The 21,704-nt window shown below is 44.9% G+C and overlaps 1 protein-coding gene across 1 annotated transcript in view; it reads right to left on the bottom strand.

Annotated features, from left to right (window-relative positions):
* The window catches only part of STXBP3 (syntaxin binding protein 3), a 189,742-nt gene that overhangs the window by 33,925 nt on the left and 134,113 nt on the right, over positions 1–21,704 (bottom strand). Inside the window, exons 12-14 of the mRNA XM_086953899.1 lie at positions 14,291–14,356; positions 11,511–11,591; positions 5,284–5,422 (exon numbers count right to left, since the gene is read on the bottom strand). Of these exons, the coding sequence (XP_086810025.1) occupies positions 5,284–5,422; positions 11,511–11,591; positions 14,291–14,356 (286 nt within the window). The remainder of the gene's footprint in view (positions 1–5,283; positions 5,423–11,510; positions 11,592–14,290; positions 14,357–21,704) is intronic.

Raw genomic sequence — 21,704 nt, 5'->3', positions numbered from 1 at the left:
CAGGACACTAAACGATACGAAAGAACAGATGCAGTCAAACAGTGTGAATGCCAATTGCCACACATCACTGTTATGAATAGCTCTGTTACAGTGACTGGAAAGCCTGATAGGACACATTTCGAAGAGAGTGTTATATACGGGCACTGGCTTTAGAAAGGCTGTTGGCAACCTTGTCCAAACTTTTAATTCTTAATGTGTACATCACCTGTAGGATTATTGAAAGATGTAGAGAAGAGTGAAGAAACTCTGGCAAACAAGTAATGAAAATAGCATTAGAAAGTGCGAATACATTTGAATATTTTGACATCTGTCTTTTCTGCTGTTGCATCTGTGTGGGTGTTTTTGATGAGGGAACAGGACATCTAAAGTAATTTGGTTGTATTCCTGTAATGGCCATTTTGTGATTCTGTTTAAGCTATCCATGCACAGAAATAGCTTTCCTGGAAGATGCACTGCAAAAATAGATACTTTTTTTAGTAGTGACCACGTGCAAAGATGGTGTGCCTCACCCATTAGTCTGTGGGATATTACTGTGTTTTCTTTTATACCTCTTTAGTGTGTTGTGGATTAAGATCAATATGTTTTCATCTTAATGCATTAGAGAGCCTCTCTGCTATCTGCGCTAGAATTAAGATGGAATGGCACCTTCGTGAGCCAGTTAACTGCACAGCTTTGTGAAGCTGGCAGGTGGGGAAGCATACCTGGCCCAGATATAAAATCCCTCAAGAAAATCAGTTCTACAGCCGACATTCAAGGCCTTCGAGTTGTCACTGAGAGACAAGAAAGGAAAAAGAGGCACCAAAGGAAGCACAGGCACACTATCACCTGAAATGGAATCAACCAATGATGGCGGTTGCATCACAGATGGACCCTATTCCCAACTGACATCTGTTTCTTTATTTTCAGACTCCACAAATGCTATCAAGTGTGAACAAGGAAACTGTGGAGGAGGTGGTGGAAGATGAGAATCGCCTCATCAGACAAGCTTGACTTTGACAATTCATTCATTAGATGCAACGTGAGGGAAGATTTCTGGGAAGCAGAGGGAAGGCACTGCCAAACTGAGATGGCCTCCTCTACAGAAACGGATTCTGCCATTGCACACCCAGAAGAGGAAGGATTCTGAGGGTGCATAACGTAGCTAGACTTAGCTCAAGCTAGAAGCAGCCACAGAGTACTCTGCAGCCCTAGGATGAAAGAAAGCAGTATTAGGGTCAGAATGCTGTAAGAAGGAGCAGAACACTGACGAAAAGGCAAATGGAACTAAGAAAGACTGAGAAACCAACCATCATCAATAGTATGAAGTGCTGCAATCGTATCTACAACATGGAAAAACAGAAAGTGCTGGAAATACCAATTCAAATGATTCATCTCGGGCTGATACTTTAGTTGCATAGATTGAGCTTTTCTTGCTTTGTGTTCAACATAATTCTTGCTACCTATTTTCTACTTAACTAATAAGGGGCTTATTAACATTTGGACACCTCAGATCTTAAAATTCAACCAATCACAGTTTTCCATATTTTGGGAAGTTAGCACAGGCCGCAGTCATCAACTTTAACATTTCTTCTTATGCTCATTTTGAAAAGATGCAATTCGACTGCCATACAGTATGACAATAAACACTATTTTTGTGGTACAAGGTCCTAGGAATGCTGAATGTAGCGAATGTCTGGAACTTAAATGTATGGGGTACCTCTACAACATTTCATATGGCTGATCAGGGAGCAGAGCTTTCCAACTTGTTTACGCAGAGGCATAACTTTAGAATTAGCTCTGGCCAACATGTGAAGATTAACATATTCAGGGACTAACCTGTGCCTTTGATGTGTAATCCACCCCAAGGAAGCTACTGTTGATAAAACTAACATATTTATGAAACTATTGGAAGGTAGAAGTTTCCAAGCAGAAATTGTACCAAGACACAAAGCTAATCTCTGGAGTATAGGAATCTTCTTCATAGCTATTCGAGTAGTCCACTAACGTTGACATCTGTATAGAAAGAGAGGAACTTAGGAGTTATTTTTGATCCTGAAATTGTCTTCATTTTAGGAGGTCACTACAATAGTCAAGGCAGTTAATCTGCAATTCTCTGGTGAAATCCTTTCACTGCTCCACATTCAACACCTGATGGAACTGGCAAAAGCCACTGCAATGACTTGCTAAACTACTTTAACATTGTTTATAACAGACTCCCATGGTCCCTTGTGAAGGGTTTGAAAAATGCTATTGATATGGGAGAACATGGGAAAATAAATAGGCCAAGTGATTATCAGGACAGTAAGGAGAAGTAGTGAAGAAAACATTCAAATAAAAGATATACTTCCACACTGTGTCACATCAGACAAGGTTTTTTCCATGAGCCGGTTAAGTAGTAAAAAAACAAAAACACTGTATACCTTAGGCCCAATATAAATTGTGAAATTTAGCGCACCAAATTTCTGATCTATTCAAAAACATGAGGAAGCAGCAGGAGGAAAAGTGCATTCAAGGGCAGCAACTTAAGCAAACGCGCATTCAGTTTAAAAAATGATAATGGAAGGAGAATGTCACAATGAATCATTAACTCAAAAACAAGAGCTTGAAGGTTTTCTTCTGAGGAGAGGTACTATTACTTCTAAATGAAGGTGTTCATAGCTCCTTGTAAGCATTCAAGGTACAGCGACTACCAAAAAGCTGATCACCTCTTGTAGGAAATTCGCTCTTTATGTGATATATCAAGAATCTGATGTATTGTGTAAAGAGTCCAGAGGTTCCACTAGGAGTGGACAGGGGCTTACTATGTCATCCTAAAGCGCTCTATTAGGGGTTACTGTGGTCAAGCAGCCTCAGGCTTAACTAAGAGGAGTGCAAGACATGTTCAAATACAATGATTGACACACACAACTAAAGGAGATCCACACCAATTTATTTAAAATAAGCAAGTATATTTATGCATGTCTAGTCATCCGAGAAAAATCGTCCAGTTTAATACATTTCTAAATATAAATTCTTTTGACTTTAAAAAGTTAACATTGCAATTTCTGCAATGTTATACTATGGAAGGAAGAACAAGCTCTGCAAACAGGCATAGTATAGCGACTTACAGAAGCAATCTCCAGGAGTTAAGGTGAGTGGTGGGCAAGGTAAAAACCTACACCAGCAGTACACCACCAGCAGCCAGGTCCAGGGTGCAAAACAGCATCGGGAGCCCAATGTACTTCAAAGTAATATTCAGCATCCTGCCATAGTGCTGGTAGGCCTGCTGTGGGGGTGGCTTACAAATATTACATATTGTGGTAGGGGGCATGGCACACAAGGATGTGCGACATGTCGGGTTTTCACTTCTGACTGCACCAAGACATGCAGCCTGCAACGGACGTCTTGTATGCCACAATTTGTGCTGCACCTCTGAGAGGCCCTCTTTAGTACTTCAGGCCTAGGTACCAGGGGTACAGACAGTGCTAAAGGTTTTGCCAATTGGGGGGAACAATTGTACAGTTTTAGGGAAAGAAGACTGGTACCAGGGACCTGGTAAGCAGGAACCCAGTACACTTCAAAATTGCACCAAATAACAGGCAAAAAGTGTGTGTGGTTTTTACTGCAACAAAATCCCAGTTTGCTACACCTCTGAAGACCAAGAAGTGATATAAGGAAACTGCTCACATAAAATGCGATACTGATTTGAAATGAAGACAAAAAAGAAAGGGTAATATAAGAGACTGGAAGAACCATAATAGACTGGGATACAACTGAAGACTAACATTTGTATACTAAAATTGATGTGATGTGAAAGACTGCAACACCGAAAAATAGTGGGTACCAACTCATGAGTACCATCAATTCTGAAGATGCACTGCCAGGGCTAATGAATTCATTTCTAAATAATGATGACCCCTTGCACTAACTTTTAAACCTTTTATCAAGGTCCTCTTAGTAGTGTAACAATTTCTTAATTTTCCAGGAATTTAATGTCCTACATAACAGATAATGCCTCTTAGAGGCGTGTTGTGCATAGATCTTTGAGTGTTAAGAACACCAATTTACCAAACTGTGAACTGCTGAAGGAGAGAACTACAACTCTTAGATTGCTTAAGCCCTATCACAGAAGGTGCGATGAATATACACTTGACATAGTTTCACAATACTTTGTACTAATGGTTCCATCTTGAAAATTGAACTAAGCAACACCAGAGGCTTCATTTTTTTGTGAAAAGCAGAATGGTACAAATGTGCTGCATTTACTAAACCAACCTTCATTGGTTACGAGAGGGCTTCCCTAAGATCAGGGGCTAGAGACGTATATCCAGGAATCATTCATCATCCTTTAAAGTGATGACTGAATGAGGTGAAACACAAACTGCAGGCCACTCATCTTGAGAGCCTACTGTAGAATGAAGCAAATATTTGGTCGACTGGAAAGCAAATTTGCTTTTGGCTTAGCTATTGGAGGGCATTCCACCTTCTAGAAGCAAACATTTTCTATGTCCACTGTGAATAACAAGAAAATGGTGAAAACATTCACATTACAGAACATAAAATCTCATGCAAACCTCATGACCACAGTAATCCTTCATGAAGAGATTAGCTACTCTTTCTGCATGCGCCTCGAATATGTGGTGAAAAAATCTTATAACCAGAGGCAAGATGAGGTTGTGATGGTTAGATGAGAGGGTGAAAATAGTAATAAGCGGTCTGATTTCGTTTCTAACCATAACAAGGAAAATGTCTAATTTCAGCCTCAAGCTTTCTCACTACCAATGCATGTCTCAACAGATCAAGCACCTTCTTTAAACAAGCAAAACACACACATCACTGTTGACCATGTAAATGGCTGAATGTAATATTTGAAAATTAGGCCCATGTTATGTGCGATATCTCCTACTAATGCGGGAGGTGTGGATTGTCCATTGTAGTTATGGGCTTTGAAGTCCCTTCAAAATATGAAAAAGCAAGGAATGACTTATGCTATCGCATAAGAGAAGGGGCCACTTGGCGGCTATGGAAATGACCTACGTTTTAAATTGGAATTCAGTCCCTTGGAGGTTTTTGTTTGGATTCAATTAAGCTAAACTGAGCATGATTCTGTGGTAAACAATATTGATACTATCCCATATGGAAAGTAGGTGGTACACAGACATTCATGGACAATGCTCTATAACACTTTCATGAGAACATTCAAGTATCTGGGGAAAGTCACAAAGGCATTAAGCTTCTAACTAAACCATGAGTTGCAGTAACATTCACAAGCCTTTGTAGCCATACTCTGTTCATACATGGGTTGTCATAAATTATGATCCATACCATTCCCAGAGAAGATATAAAGCAGAATAGCTCTTATTTTATCATAATTGCAAAAGCTTTTGTTCAATACGACTGGAAGGAGGACTCGCATGAGGTCTTTCACTTTCTGCCCACTTTCATCTGTTCCAAGAGCTAAATCCTACAATGAAAAATATTCAAAGTTAATACCTCATGCTGAACAGAAGTTACACCAAGTACATGCCCACCTAATAGAAGCATCAGTTAGTTGAGAATAAATGCCTTTGGGGAATATACAGTTACTAGAGACAACAGTTTAGTTTTATTATTTTATGTGAAAATCTATCTAGTTAAATATTACATAAATGCAACTCTAGAACAATATACATGATTACATATTTCAGCAATATCTTGAATTAACCTTCCTTAAATATGAAAGAAAAATAAAACCTTCATGTCATTAGTGGTAAAAGCATGGCCCTAGATTAACTTAGATTTTAAGGTTACCATGGCAACAGAGTTTACATTTTTGAGAGAGACCCCTTGTGTGCCAGGGGATTGGAGTGCTTTAAACAGTAAAGAAAAGGTTTTTCCCTTGGCTAACACGCTAATATTTTCATGCCTATTCGCATGAATTCCTACCGGGCCACATATATTGCAATCTATCCACACATTTGTTGTATAGTTAAAACATTTATTCTTAAAAAAGTCTTTTACTTTTGTACAAAATCATTAGACAATTTATAAAAATAGGTTCTTCATAATCACAAAGTACATTCACAATATAACATTTAAAAATTAATTAACACAATATCATACACTTCATTTGATTAAAAAGCGCAATAGTGAATATTTTGCACTGGGTTATACAAAGGAGAAAATCACATAAGGGGAGAGACATACAAAAGACAAACAATTAGTCATAAAGGTTACACATCTGAGAGGCTACTATTATCAAAATCTAAACCTAGGCCCGTTATTTTCTGGACTCCAGGGTAGATTGGTTCTCTCGATTGTGTATATGCTGCGTCTACGCGTTTCGATGGCTATTTATTGATACTCTGCCATCTTTTTCAAGACTGTACAATTAGTCTCTCCTACACACTGGGCACTGGATGGTTGCCACTTGTCAAGGATTCTCCTGTTCACATGACGGTTATCTCATTAGGGGTTTTTTCGAGACCTCAAGACTCCGGACATGTCTTTCCTCAAAACTTGTAATAGATATGATGGTTCCTCGAGTCCGCCTATCTCTTAGTTTCTTTCGGTTCATATAACTTGTTGCCAATTTTCTATATGAGATCTTGTTATTAATTGGCTGACGGGCTCTAGTTTCTTTGCTCTGGGTTCGCTGTCCTGATAAGATGCCCACGGCTTCTCTCGTATTAGATGGGGTGAACCTCCTAATGGAGAGTGGTTCAGCTACAGCCTTCTTGGGATAGTATTCGGTCTCTACGTAGCCTGCTCAGGCAGTCCTTAATCGGCTATCTCTTCCAGCACAGCGTTCCACTCCCTTCTCTAGCGGTGATCCTAACGTCTCCGTTCGCGGTCCCGTCAAAAAAGATCAACAGAGCCATAACTGCATTTCGTTTATCCAAAATACCTATAATTCTTCAATGTTTAATTCAGATTGGGAGGTCTCCTCCCACGGGTGCACCATACTTCTAAATGGGGTCCAAATAACCACTTTGTTGAATTTGCCTCTCTGAAAGGCCTGAATGCAAATCAGGCAACCACCTTTTATTTTTGCCTGTCCTCATTTTCTAGAGGTGGATTAGTACAACAGGAAAGATAAAATGTGGGACAGGTAGTCTGGGAGGTGTATCCTCGAAAGGGGTGAGTTTTCAACAAATCTTTTCTGAAAGATAAAACTTTCCAGATAAGATAAGATTAGCTATCTCGGGGCCAGACAAAAGAGGCCTGGCTTTGACTTTAAGCTTTTTTTTGTTGTTGACATTTCCATAATAGGTATGTTTTGCTCCTTGTGTTTCTTTCACCTTCTATAGTGTGGCACTGTCAGTTAGGTATGTTTGTAACCTGGAATGAAGAGCTGTGTGTGTTATTTAAGCCACTCTAAAGTTATGATTATCACAGACAATGAAATAGGTGGATGAAACCCATATAAGAGACTATCTGCGCACACAGAAGGTGCACTTTAGGTCTGTGAGATATATAACTTCAATGCTAATTTCTGGCTTGCAGAATACATGTTTGCTGGATATGTCCTCGGAATCAACTGTTCCATAATCAGTATATGATGTGTGCAAGTCGATTTCATTTCTAGGCCTAGGAAGTACATAATATTTTACTGACTAGCAAGACCGTGATTAATGGGAATTGCAGATTTAGTTATAGAAGGTACTGAATAAGACCAACATATAATGTACAAAGCTTGTACACCAAAAGAGCTGGTCCAAGCATACAAGTAACAATAAATAACGAAAGATATTTTTTAAGATTGTATTAATGTAGAGTAATGAGGAGTGAGAAAAAGTACTGGAAAGTGGAGCAGTGTGGATTATCTGTAAATAAGTGACGTTTTAGGATGGGATTTACATTTCTTGTATAATCTGTGAAGTACATATTATACTAGATAATAACAGGTGATGGAACCTACTGCTGATAAAAACTGAGCCTGCAGAGTGGACAACCCCAACCTCAAAAGATGACGGGGGTGAGAGGACAACTGAAGAAAGATGGCTCAGCACGAACGACTAAGAAACAAACGTTAATTCAAAAGGCATAAATATGTCCCTGGAGACCTTTTATTTCTGTTTTTTTCATAATGAATAAATCTATAAAGACTGGGGCAGGAGAACACTGCCACTTCCATGGCTAAACATGGCTGTTCAACAAGCACTGCACCCGACTCTGCAAGTAAAGTCCTGAAGGCACCTGAGTGAGCCCCAGCACTAGTTACTTTTACTTCAGTTTGCAAGGTGTCCTCCACTCAGAGTTCACATTTGGCTCCCACAATAATCTCACACTGCTGAAACCCAATTCAGAGGTAGAGTTGCCAGTCGCGGGATGCTGCAGGCTCTTTGTCCTCTGTAGGACCACTTCAGCAGTGATTCAGGTAGATTGTGGTCAAGCACTCTGCTTGCAGATCCACGCCAACTACAAAATACCTTGCTTCTTCCCAAGTCACTGCAGGAGTTAACGGGGGAGAAGGTACAAGAAACCATTGGGTTCCATGAGTGGTAACAGGCATAGGTGACCAACACAGGCATAGGTGACTGTTGGCCTACCAGGTACAACATGCTCTATGGGGTGGAAAGAGCTTTACACAAAAAGAACCTAGCCAAGAGCAGAATTTTAGTAATTAAAACAGTGATCGCCCCACATCACGTATGAATATCTAATGAATATTTACTGACTTAAGCTGTAGTTCAATCAGCACACTCATAAATACCCTTTTAAAAAAGAGTGGACAGCTGGAGGTAAGCAGTAGTGCATTCCTGGTGTGGTCCGTTTTTTTTATATATAAACAACTTTATTGCAGCAAAAAAATTCACAGTAATGGTTTTGAAAAAGAGCCAATGCAGTAGAACTCAGTACACAATAAGAAACCAAGGATCATACAAATTGCATAATCACAACATATTAGCACCTCCTCCTAGGCCCCCAATCCATTCGCCTCAAATCTAGGCATATTTGGTCAGGCATTCACGTGCCTCATAAACAGTTTTTTCTTGTTGAGCGCACCAATACACTCCAGATTTCCATTTCGACAATTCAATGTTTGAGTTGCCTTCCAATAGGAAGCAATGTCCATTTTAGTGACCGGAAAGCCTTGTCTGCTTGGGAGCCACCCACCCCCTAATCCACTCCCAGGAAAACTAAAGGAGGAGAAAGCTCTATTGACAGGTCTAAAACATCAGACATCTCAGCAATTACTTTCTCACAATACTGTGCTATAATCAAACAGGACCATACCATGTGAAAGAAATCTGCTGGGGAACAAAAACAGAAGCCACAGTCATGACTGGTTCTTAACCCCGCCCGGTACAGCCTTTCAGGAATGAGATAAGTGCAGTGCGGATAATATTTTTGTATAAATCGGAGCCTGGAGGAGACTGTGAGGGGCTTGGGGACCATCAAAGTATCTCGCCAATCTTCGTCACCCAAAGGCCCCAGCCAGGTCACCTACAGGAGCCATTCCTCCAAGAAGTTCTAGGGGAAAGCACACTAGGCGCAAATTATTCCATCTGGACCAATTGTCTGCACACTCGGCCCAGTGATGGAGTTCATTGGTATGAGTTAGGAGATGGGCGACTGGTTTTGAGATTTGTGACCTTGTCTTCAACCGCTGAGAGACGGACCCAAGCCTCTGTGATACGGCTAGTTGCATTTCTTAGGTCTTGGTAGAAAAGGGCAATGTTTACCCTCACCTCTCCTATTTTTGTCTCTACCGCATTCTGTGAGGTGTAGATAGCTTGAAGAATTTTATCTAGGTCAACTCCGCCTTGGGTAACTTTATCCAAGGTATCGCTCTCTGCATTGTCGTAAATTGATCTATGTATGACTGGGAGGGATGAGGTTTAGTGGTCTGGTCTTTCCACATGGTTGGATGACGGTACACAGAGGTTGGTGTGTCAGGGGCTTGGCCCACTTGTCACAGACTGCAGTAGCACGAGCAGCCATGTTTTTGATAGGTTGTAGTTAGAATGTGCAAAGCACCAGGAGGTAGAGGTGAGATCCACATGGCCACTGAAGAAAGTTCGATGTAGAGGTGAGACTGCGTAATCAAATCATTCCTATGCATGTGATCAGGAGAGGAGTCCAGCTTATTGTCTGTGTTGGGTACAGCGCCTAGGTTCCCACCACGCGTCTTCTGAGTGCCAGCTTGTCTCTCCTCCGGCTGAGGATCACCCAAAGTCAGGCGGACGGGCACTAGAGGCACAAGCACCACAACCGGCCTCCAGATCATCCCCTCCCTGCTGAGCACTGGCCCTGCACAAGTGTTGGAGGCGTCCCAGGGAAGAAGCTGATAGGGGAGCACCCCTCCAGGCCCGACTCAGCACGAATCCGAGGTCTCAGGACACAGCCACAAGAGAGAGAGGGGGAGGCCTGATCACCCTCAAATTCTCCACTCAAAATGGCACAGTAGCAGGGGCTGCAGAGCTTCCTGTGGCAGAACCAGTAGTGTTGCTCCTCAGCATCAGCTTATAACAGGTCCATATAAGGAAAAAGTCTCTCTAAATCCACTAGGCCACACCACCAGTCTGAGCTTCGTCAGTTGGTAAGGCGATGCATTCGCCAGGACTCAGGCCCTCAATCACACTCCTCACCTGCTCTGTGATGTGACGCAGCAGCCACGCAGTGAGACCACTTAATGATAGCAGGAGGATTCCAGTGGGTCCAGCTCAGTGTGGGTGCTGGGCCAAAGTCTGTTCGGTCCCCCAGAACAGCCCGCAGAGCCACCATGGGCCAAGGAGTCTCCCCGCCCAATCGACGTCAAGAAGCCTGATGTGTATGCTGTGGCCTGGAGGATGTAGCGCATGACCAGAGGTGTGCCGCAGGACCAGGCCCTGAGACACGCCGGCACCGAGTTGCAACCGGAATGCAGGTAGGTCGAGAGCCAAGATGCCCCAGGGGAGTAAATAGGCAGGAGAACTAGAGAAGGGAAGGGGATGGGGGTGTGTGAGGGAGAGGCACCGCTCGCTCCAAATGAGGTACTCTACTGCGGCCCGCCTCGCTACTTTTCTGAGTGATGATGTGGAATGGCCTCTTTTGGTACAAGCGTGGTGGGGATGCAACCTCGGGCAAAGCGCATTTACCGCTTGGTCCAGCAGGGTAAAGCCGGGGGTCCGGAGGTATATGTGAGTCTCTTAGACAAGCAGTTTGCCTCTCAGCGGCCCAGCCCATCGGATAAGGCTGTGAACGCCTCCGCCATTTTAAGCATGTCACCAGAGTCTCCTGCATGTGCTCGGGCCTCCACAGCTACTCTGCTGGCGTCTCCTTCAGCCTCCCGCCAGCAAGGAGAATACAGTAATGAAGTTATGGCTCAGAATTGGCAAGGCAAGAAGGTGGATGGTGGCAGATGACGGAGAGGTCCGGAGCACTCCTAGAGTGTGAACACCATTTTGACACCCCAAGCCACGACCGGTGTGGTCATGTTTTAATTATTTTAGACTCCTGACTATATTTGGTATAATCATTTCTAAGCAAAGGCACTTTACTTCATACTTTGCAATAGGTAAAAGCAACAGCACAGCAGAAAGTGTCAGCAGAACCATAATGCGAAACAAATGCTTTGCTTCTCATACCTGTTCTGCTTTGCAAAGCTTCTCTATGCCACCGTTATACTTCTTTAGACAATCTTCAGCCAAATTCAAGTGAAGTACTTGCTGAAAAAGAAACAAACTCGTTAAATGACCAAGCAACATTGTAAAGAGTGTGCTTACCAGTACCAGCAATTCTACTGACGAAGAATGGACAACAGAGTTTTACATTCCGATATTTTTTTGTCCATGGTGAGCAGCTACATTTAAAACACATATAAATTCAAGTTTCGATATCCAATGAAGGGCCCACGAATATAATCATCTTATCCACAAATATCTGACTTTGATGCCCAGTGAAGTTCTGTCTCGAGTAGCCAGACCGAACAAACATTCACAATGGTATCTACAGAAAGAACCAGAATTAGAACAGGCTGGAGGGTCAGTGCTGTCCTACCACGGATATAACACTTAAGGGAACTTCTCTTACTGATAGTCATTGATGCCAAAGAGACGAGCATGCGTGGTCACAGTGATGATTGTAACTGCTCCCCACACACATTACAGACAAGAAACCTACTGTAAAGTAACTGAAACGGCTGACTAGATAAACTATTTAAGAACATTGTATAGTGGTTTCAGCCTCACTTCACAGTGTCTAAATGTTCACAAAGATGCATGTAGAGCACACATTTTTGTAAAAATGGAGAAATCACAACTAGGCACACCTCCTTTGATAGACGAGCACCCATGTATGAATGAAGACAGTTAAATAAAATATGCTTTAGAACAAAAACCTACATAGAGTGGGAAAACAGTGCTTGATAGAATTAAATACATGATTACTCGTTTCTGATTTCTGTAGCAACCAATTAAACATGGCAGGCTACTGGAAAGGTCTGTATCAGTGGTCAATAATGATAACATTAAAGGTATGTCAGAGGGGAAAGGAGAATTGAAATATTAAGAAAAGGTCATTTACACATTGTCAAAAACAGATACCACTGATTTATTACCACTTTTTAGTAATTTTATGCAGTCTGTGTCCCATGTGTAAAGCACAAACACTTTGCTCAAAGAACAAGGCCTTGTTAGACAGCGGTTTGATACAGAGACCTTAATAAACAACATTTTACAAATAAATAGATGAGACCACATTGCGTTCTCTTGGCCACCATTGGCTGGAACTGTTTGGATGGTCCAAGAACACATCTTAATCAATGAAGACCTCAGATAACGTAACTTCACTACAAGGCAGAACAAAAGTATAAGCAAAGACAAAAAAAAGACAAAAAAAAGAGTGAACGAATTAATCTATGGTGACGAAGGGGGTAATATTGTCTGAAAGCCTCAAATGGAATAATAACGACCCCTCGGCGGGATCACTGGGAGCCCAAAAGGGAGGGATGAAGAAATGTGTCTTTAATTCCATCCAGAAGATCACATAACATAATGTAAATGTGCTCTGATAATCGCGGACATCGCACCTTGACCATGTGTCCGTAACTAAGCACTAAATCGCTCCATGTATGTAGGTAGAGCCTGTGTTTCCAATGTGCCAATTAAACTGGACCCACTGCTTCGAGTTTGACATGTAGATCTAGCATTGGACAGAAAACACATACCATTGTAAACCAGAGGGGGTACATCAGATGAGCCCTCTCAGGCTCGCTTTCTTCACCTTAATACTGCTCATACCCTCACGGAAGAGGGATTCATTGCACTTTGCAGAAGTTAACAGGGAGCACAGAAAACACACATGAAATACATTACGTAGGTTGGCAAAAGTATCAAGACATGGGGGGCATGTTTAACGCCTTGTGCTCCCCAAATGCATAACTAAAAACCTGAGTTTGCCTTTGCTCTGGTCGTTTGGAAAAATCCTCAGTAGACAAAAGTGCATTTTTATATAGTGCCATCATATAGCATAGGATGTAAATTAACCAGACGTAGCAAGAACAGTTTTCCAGTCGATAGTGGCCAGCAGGAGCCAGATGTGGTCCGTGCACATGCAACACTAAAGATTCACTCTTTAAATAAACAAAAAAGGAAAATCAATAGGCAGCTGCAAAAATCAGAAACGGCCATCATGTTTTTCGTCTTGAGGGGACATTCAAATATAGCTGTTCTCCTCACAAGGAAGATTACCCCAGTAAGAGCGTGAAGTAACCGCTCTTGTAGACCAACCCCATTTCGATCAAACAAAAAACAGGTAGTTCACTGCCAAATGGAAACACACACACAACAGAACACTGAACAATGACAGCTCCTTCAACAGCCTCACAATGGCAACTTCTGCAGACCACCATGTACATGATTCTGCAATCTGGTCTGTAGTGTGCCCCATGCCTACGGTGGTGGCAATACCAGACACCAAGTGATAGAGATGCTTCCTTAAGCAAACTGTGGCTTTGAGAGACTGATTGAAAACTTCTAGAATAATCTGCATTAATCTAGGACCCGGTCTGCTTTCCCAGAATTAAAAATGAACACATTTAACAGTGCCATTTATAAAATTATTTTGCTATAAATCCACGTCGTTGTGCTTAAATACAGACATAACGTGTTTTTAATAAAGTAGTGTACAGCATTAACATGCTTCTTCAGTTTTAAGGCACTTTGAAATCCTGTTTCTTAAAGAACTTTTATAATACTGGCACCACGAGATCGCCATTGATGTGGTGCACCCTATAAATGTCATTAGACATACATTCATTCATTCGCACATTTTTGTAAAATTCGGCCAAGCTTTTTGGGTCATCCAATCGCTATAGGTAATAAAGTCATATTAACAAACAATACAGGACTCTTATTACCATACTTACTTTACTTATCTGTTTCCGAAAATATGGCATCTTCTTCATGAGTGAAGACAGGTGGCTAATTGATGCCTGCAGATACAAAAACATAGTTTCTAGTTGAGGCCTCTGATACGTACTCATATTAAGATAGTAAAGCAACATTATAAAGATATTTCTCCATTAAGAGACAATCATCTGCTATGACCGTTGCAGATTGCAGTTTATCAATAGAAACCCTGTGGCCAGGACGATTATTAAATTATGCTACTACAATTAAATCCATCAAGAAATCAAACAAAAATGGAAATTGAGGGTGCCAAGTAACAGACTGTGCTCCTGTGCAGAATCCCAACCAGCATCCAATGACATGTTGTGTGTTCCAGACTGCCCGCAGCACAGCCAGAGATTGTCTCAGTCGCTACTGTCTGTGGACGCCCTGGGGGAGTCCAGCTGCCTTTACAAAAGGTGTCTGGTGGCCCCCTCAAAGGACAGAGGAGTAAATATCCTTGATTGCCAGGGGTAAATGACCCTTCTCTGGACTCCAGAAACAGCTGCCTGTATGTGCAACACTCGTCAACATTCTACCCCCTCCGAGCAGCAACGACTCCTCTGCTAATGCGGAGGAGCATCGCCCCACTGAGTGCAAAAGGAAAAATAAAATGTTAATATTGTCACATTATTTTATTTTTAGCACGAGTCAGGTTAGGGTGGGGTGGAGCTGGGCTATGCAACGAGCAGGGGGAGGAGTGGTTGGTGCACTTAAGTGCCCACAACACTTTGGTTGGCCGTCTTGGGCCGGCCAAACAAACATGCGCAATTAGCATTTCTCTACCCGGCTGTATTGCACAGACGGGTGGAGAACATGCACAGGTTCCCACTCCCTGTCTGAGCACTGAACCAGGCCGCTTAAACCAATTATGACACTGCCGTCATGCTGGTGACAGCAGCATCGTGATTGGCTTAGGGTAGTTTTGGGAGCCTGTGTGCTGCTGGGAGCCAGGAACAGAGGGAGGACGGAGGAAAGGCAGCGACCGTACTCAGGTAAGCTAGCTTTTATATTATTTATTTTAACCCCCCTCTACCCTCACCCCCACCACTACTTTCCCTAGTGGCCACCACTGCCTCCAAGGTGGCTTCCTTCTCCAGGTGCATGTCCTGTAATGGGGCACCTACCTGGGGAAGCTCAGTTTATGGAAAAGAATTTGACAGATGGGGACTCATGAACCTATATGCACCCAGTTGGCTAAAGAATATCTAGTGAATAGGTAAAGCATCTAGGCCGGGGCAGTTTTAAACATCAACAAGTTCTAAAATAAGATGGGAGGTGGCATTCCAAAGATCCTATAAGGAAAAACATTAGGGAGAACTTCATAATGGCCATTACAGAAATCGAGATTTGTGGGATAACGGATTCACTATGCTGTGCATTATTCTGCGGTCTAGTGGTTGGGTCCGGAATCGTAGTCTTTTCTTTCTTTTATTTTTGTAGCCCAGGTGGGCGTAGACGTCCTACCTTCTGGTGTACTTCCTGTGACGTTGGCACGCTTCCTGTGGAAGCTCCCACCTTTGGTCGCCATTTTCGGATTCTTTTTTTTCTCGTTTTTTCTTTTTAATCCTTGGCAATGTTTTCAAGTTCTTCCTCAAGGAAATGACTTTCCACTTTGCCTCTTCAAGTGTCTGTTTGCATATTAAACTTTGTATTTCCACCTTCTTCTCCTGCATCATCTTTCTGGCGGAGGTATGTGGGTTCGCTAGTGTATCCAGAAAGATCTTCAAGCTGCAAAACTACACCGACAGGTAAGAAACTATTCGTTTTGCAGCGTGAATCTTTCTGGATTCACTATGCTGTGCATAGATTTTGTAGCGGTTTGTTACGTTTGTGGTGGCTGGGTGGAAGATGGGCGTTGTTTGTTGAATATGTGTTGAAGCACTTTTTGTCCTACTTGTGCTTCCTTGTTCATTTGTATATCCGCGCAGTAGTGCTTAGTGAACGTGTGCACTGAAGCCCATGTTGCCGCAAGGCATATGTCCTGAATGGGTCTGTTAGCCAGAAAGGCTATTGTTGCTCCCTTCTTCCTGGTAGAATGGGCTTGCGTCCCCTCTGTTGGTTCTTGCCCCGCATGCTAGTGTTATGTTATGTTATTATGCACTTGTAGAGCACGTTATCACCCAGGGGTATCTAAGCGCTATCAGCGGACATACACCATCAGCAGAGCACGGAGGCACCAACTCACAGAGGCCCCCATGCCTCTGAGAAAAGCACAGTCTTTAGTTTCTTCCTAAAAGGAAGGAAATTAGCTTCCTTCCGAAGCTCAGCTGGTAGGCGGTTCCACGCCTGGGGAATGGTACTAGAAAAGCCTCTACCGCCCAAAGACAAGGTTAAACCTAGGACAGACTAAATTACAAGCCCCAGCTGACCGAAGGGCCCTGCTTGGCATGTAATTGACCAGGCAGTCTTTGATGTAGCTAGGGGCAGAGCCATATATGGCCTTATGTGCTATACAAAGGCTTTTAAATTTGATTCTCTGGGCAATTGGAAGCCAATGCAAGTCCTGCAGCAGAGGCGTTGCTAGGGTCTGCCTAGGTTTCCTAAAAATTAATCTGGCCACATCGTTCATCACAACCTGGAGCCTTCCCAGAAGATTTTTCGGTAGCCCAAAATACAAGGAGTTACCGTTGTCAAGACGTGCCAGGATCAAGGCGGATACCGCTAGTCTCAGGGTGGAAAATGACAGCAAGGAAGATAGTTTCTGAAGCTGGCGTAGCAGGCCAACACATGTGCCCACCACGGCCGACACCTGCTGTGTCATAGATAGCCGAGCATCAATTTTGATGCCTAAGCTTTTTACTGCCACTGCAGGTTCTGGAAACGGCCCTAATTCGGCCGGCCAGAACAGTTCACTCCATGGATTTGAGGCTGTGGTGACTGCCAGAAACTTCAGTATGCCCTTCTAGTGTCTAGAGTGTGCAGTGCCCTCTCTGCGCTTGTGGATGGTTTCTGAAAAAAGCTCGGTATTTGTATTGTTTGGTTCATGTGGAACCTTGACACCACATTTGGCATGAAGTGTGGGTCCGTTCTCATTACCACCCTGTCACTGTGTATTTGGATGTAGGGCACTTGCAGCGTTAGAGCTTGCAGCTCGCTTACCCTGCGCAGCGAGTAGATTGCCACCAGGAAGGCGGTCTTCATTGTTAGCATTTGTAGTGAGGCCTTGTGGATGGGTTCAAAGGGCGCTTTCATAAGCTCTGTTAGAACTAAATTAAGGTTCCATGACGGCGGCGGTATCCTCTTTGGTGGTGCAATCTTTTTTTGCCCCTTCCAGGAATCTCTTTACTACTTGTGATGTAAAGAAGCTCTTTCCGGTCTCTCCTCTTGTGTAGGCTACTATCGCCGCTAGGTGAACCCTCAGCGAGGATGAGCTTTCAGCAGGTGTGTGAGGTATCTTAGCACTGTAGATTTCTTTGTCATCTTTTTATGCAGTTATTTCCTGCTGCACCATTGTCACATAGCATTTACGTGTGGTAGGTTTCCTTGCCTCTCGTAGCACCCGCAGGGTGCTCTCAGGAAGTCTTAGATGTGCAAACTCTATATCCTCAGGAGTCATGCCGCTAGGTTAAGGCTCTCTGGCTCTGGGTGCAGTACTTTTCCGTTTTGCATGGAGAGTAAGTCTTTTCTTTTCCCTTGTGGGGTGGTCTCTGTACCATTTCCATTATTTGTGAGTACCAGGTCTGCCTCGCCCACTGTAGTGCCACCAGTATCAGTGTCATGTTGCTGGTCCTGCACTTGTTGAGTACCCTGGGTATCAAGGGTATCGGGGAGGAAAAGCGTAGGCAAATGTTTTCGACCAGCTTATCCATAGGACATTCCCCTGGGATCGTACCCCTGGTTGCCTGGATGTGAAGTTTTGGCATTTTGCATTCTGGTGTGTTGCAAATACGTCTATCGTCGGTGTTCCCCACCTCCTGAATAGCCTTGCCGTTTCCTGCGCTTTGAGTTCCCACTCGTGGGATGCTGATGTCTGTCTGCTGAGCCTGTCCGCTTCCATATTGTCCTTCCCTGGTAGGTGTATGGCTAGCAGGTCTATTTTGAGCGGGATGGCCCATCTCCATATCTTCTGTGCTAGGTTGGATAGTGGGGCTGATTGTGTTCCTCCCTGCTTGTTGATATAGAACTTTGTTGTTGAGTTGTCTGTTTGTATCAACACTCTCTGGTTGTACAGTCTTTTCTGGAAGGCCTTCAGGGTGAGGAACAGTCTTCAACTCCAGGTAGTTGATGTGTCTAACCGCATGTGCTGGAGTCCACAGACCCCTCACCCTGAGCTTGCTCATATGTGCTCCACATCCCATCTGGGATGCGTCTGTGGTGATGGTCACCGTTGGGGGTGGTGGTGTTAAAGGCTTCCCCTTTGTGAGGTTCTCCTTGTTCCACCATGCTATCCCCTCCTGCACTCTGTGTGTTACAACCACTAGATCTTCCTAACTCCCTGTAGCTTGTGACCATTGTTGTTGCAGCCATTCCTGGAATGGTCTCATGTGTAGCCGTATATTGGGGACTAGGTGTATGCAGGACGCCATCATCCCCATGATCTTGCTCGCTGTCCTCACTGTCAGAGCTCGCCCCTTCTGGTACTAATGTGTCTACTTCAGCAGGGCCAGTGTTCTCTTGTCACTGGGGAACACTTTGCTCTGTATGGTGTTGATCTGTGCCCCCAGGAAGATCTTCACCTGCTCTGGTTCCATTGAGGGTTTTCCCCAGTGTATGGAGAATCCTAGATCCGTTATCGTTTTTGTGACCCGCTGTGCGTGCTCTTTGCATGTCTTGTGGGAGCTTGCTTTTATGAGCCAATTGTCGAGGTAAGGGTATACATGAATCCTTTGCCTCCGCAGGTACGCCGCCACGGCTGCGAGGCATTTGGTGAAGACTCTTGGTGCGGATTTTAGTCCGAAGGCCAGGGCTGTGAACTTGTAGTGTTCTTTGTTGATGGTAAATCTTAGTAGATGCTTGTGTTGCCTGTTAATGGGAATGTGCATGTAGGCATGCTTGAGGTCTATGGTGGACATGAAGTCTCCGTCCCTTATCTGAGGAATGACCTCCTGTAGGGACGTCATTTTACATTTTGGGTCTTTATGTACTTGTTCAGGAACCTTACGTCCAGGATGGGTCCTAGAGTTTCGTCCATCTTTGGTACCAGGAAATAGTTTGAGTACACTCCCTTGTTCCTTTCTCTGAATGGGACAGGTTTAATGGCCTCCTTTTGGAGGAGTTTGTGTGCTTCTTCTAAGAGTAGCGCTCGCTCTTTCCCTGAGTGCGCCCTTCTTTTTGGTTTTCTGTTCGGCGGTCTCTTTTCTAACTCTATGCAGTATCCGAACTGTAGGATGTGGAGTATCCATTTGTCTGTAGTTATTTTTTTCCACTCCTGGAAGAAATGTTTTAGCCTGACAACTACTGATGTTAGATGTTCGTTGACGTTTGGCTTGTGTAACTCTCTCTTTTTCGTCTTGTGGTGCACCACCCTCGGAGGAGTTGCGGGGGTGGGTACGCTTCGCGTGGCGGAGTCACTTTGAGGTGGGTTGTTGGCCCACTCTTCTCCTCTGTCCACATCCATTCGCACTCCCGCGAAAGGACTGTCCCCGAGGCTGGTACTGCCAATTTTGTTTTTGTTGTCCCTGCTGGGCTTCACTATCGCCCTGGTGGGTTTGCTGGAATGTCTGGTGTGACGTTACGGCTGGTTTCCCCCTCTTCCGTTCGGTCTCCGTGTCTGGGTACTCCATCTCATCCCTCTGAATTGCAAGGCCCACATGGACCTTCCAGTTTCGTTTTATTTCTTGAGCTGGGTGAGTTTTTCATCCACCGGCGTGTCTCTCCATTGAAGGGAGTGCTCAGAATGTTGTTTTGTACTTCTGGCTTGAAGCTTAGATCCTGAGCCAGGCATTCCTTCTCTCTGTGACTCCTATCATCATCAGCCTGCTGGATGTGTCAGCCCCATTCAAGGCTGTTTTCAGGCGGCGTGGCTTGCAGGCCATCATGGCGGACGGAGTCTGTTAGAGCTCCGGTGCCGCCGGGAGAGTAAAAATCCTGCAGTCCACGCAGAGGGGCCGTTTTCGCCCACAGACGGCTATATCCTGAAGATAAGACCCGCTGATAATCCTGGAGGTCTGGCGGCAGGGGCTCCGGAACTACACCGTGATCGATCCTGAGGCCTGGCGCCACGCCACAAGCCGGGGCCTCGAGTAGGGATTGTGCTCGGAAAGCTAAGAAAGAAGGACGGCGGTACGGCGGAACCTCCCGGACCGGAGACGGGCCCCTGCAACGGAGATCCTACCCCTGTAGATGTAGAGAGGTGTGGACGGTGACCTGCGGAGCCTGGTGCCCGGAAAGAAGAAGGGGCCTGTAGACGGTCCTGAGCTGCGGGCTGGGGCTTCGAGACACAGGCACAGGGGGCCGCCTAAACACACCGCCGACAGTGACTGCAGACTGGAGTCCCCCCAGCCTGCCCCACTGAACATCCGCCGAGACTGGAGGTGAGGAGCCCGAGGGAGCGATGGGAGAGCCCCTGAGGCCTTGCGCTGCGAAGTGAGCCAGGGCCTCGGATGCAGCTAATGCCTAGAGTGTAGGAGGAGGCGGACTGTGGTGAGTGGGGACCCCTGGGCTCGGGGCCGGACCCTGCTGCGGAGTCCCGATCGCACGACTGAGAAGCGGAAGAGCTGGGGTGGTACAGGGACGGGTGCCTGAGGAGGTGGGGGAGCCCGGGGCCTATCTCCACGCGGTGAGCCGGGGCCTCGGGTGTCGGCTGAACCTGAGATGCCACGGATGGCACCCCCGAAGCACCACGAATAGTGAACCACCGGCCAGCCCTCCTACGTCTGCCCACCCGTTTATTCACGACTAGGAGGACACACGAGTCGGTGACCAATCGATCCTGCTGCTGGCCTTTGACCGCCGGAATTAGACTGTTGGGGGGAGCGACATATCACCTAGTAGTGGACGACACTGAAGAAGGCTCCGACGCCTCTATAACCTGGAAAAGGTGGGAGACGGCCCCCGCGAAATCACTGTGAACCTGTAAGCTACTGCTTCCGGGTGTATGTGATACGGGAGGCCAGCAGAGCGTCTACTAGGGAGTAAGGTACATAACGGACGACTGAAACTCGCACTAGGACGCACCCCTGACGCCAAGCGGACATCTGACGTCTGCCATGGTGCGAAAAGGCGTGAAAAATGTGGAGGGCAAGGAGGGAGCGCTCACGGGACCCACTCTGGATGCGGACCCGGGGGGCTCTGCACCGCTAACACTGACCTCCACCATCTCAGAGAGCCAGCAAGGCAACAAACTAGATCTCATACTTAAAGAGATCAGGGACACCAGGGCTGTGATGGAGATGCAGATGGGCACCCTCACCACCAACCTTTCCTTGCTTAAAGCAGATCATGAGAAAC

This window comes from Lissotriton vulgaris, chromosome 1_1 (genome assembly GCF_964263255.1).
Source record: "Lissotriton vulgaris chromosome 1_1, aLisVul1.2, whole genome shotgun sequence".
NCBI lineage: Eukaryota > Metazoa > Chordata > Amphibia > Caudata > Salamandridae > Lissotriton > Lissotriton vulgaris.
The sequence above is the reverse complement of the archived record's forward strand: the minus strand, read 5'-3'. Positions and strand labels throughout refer to the sequence as shown.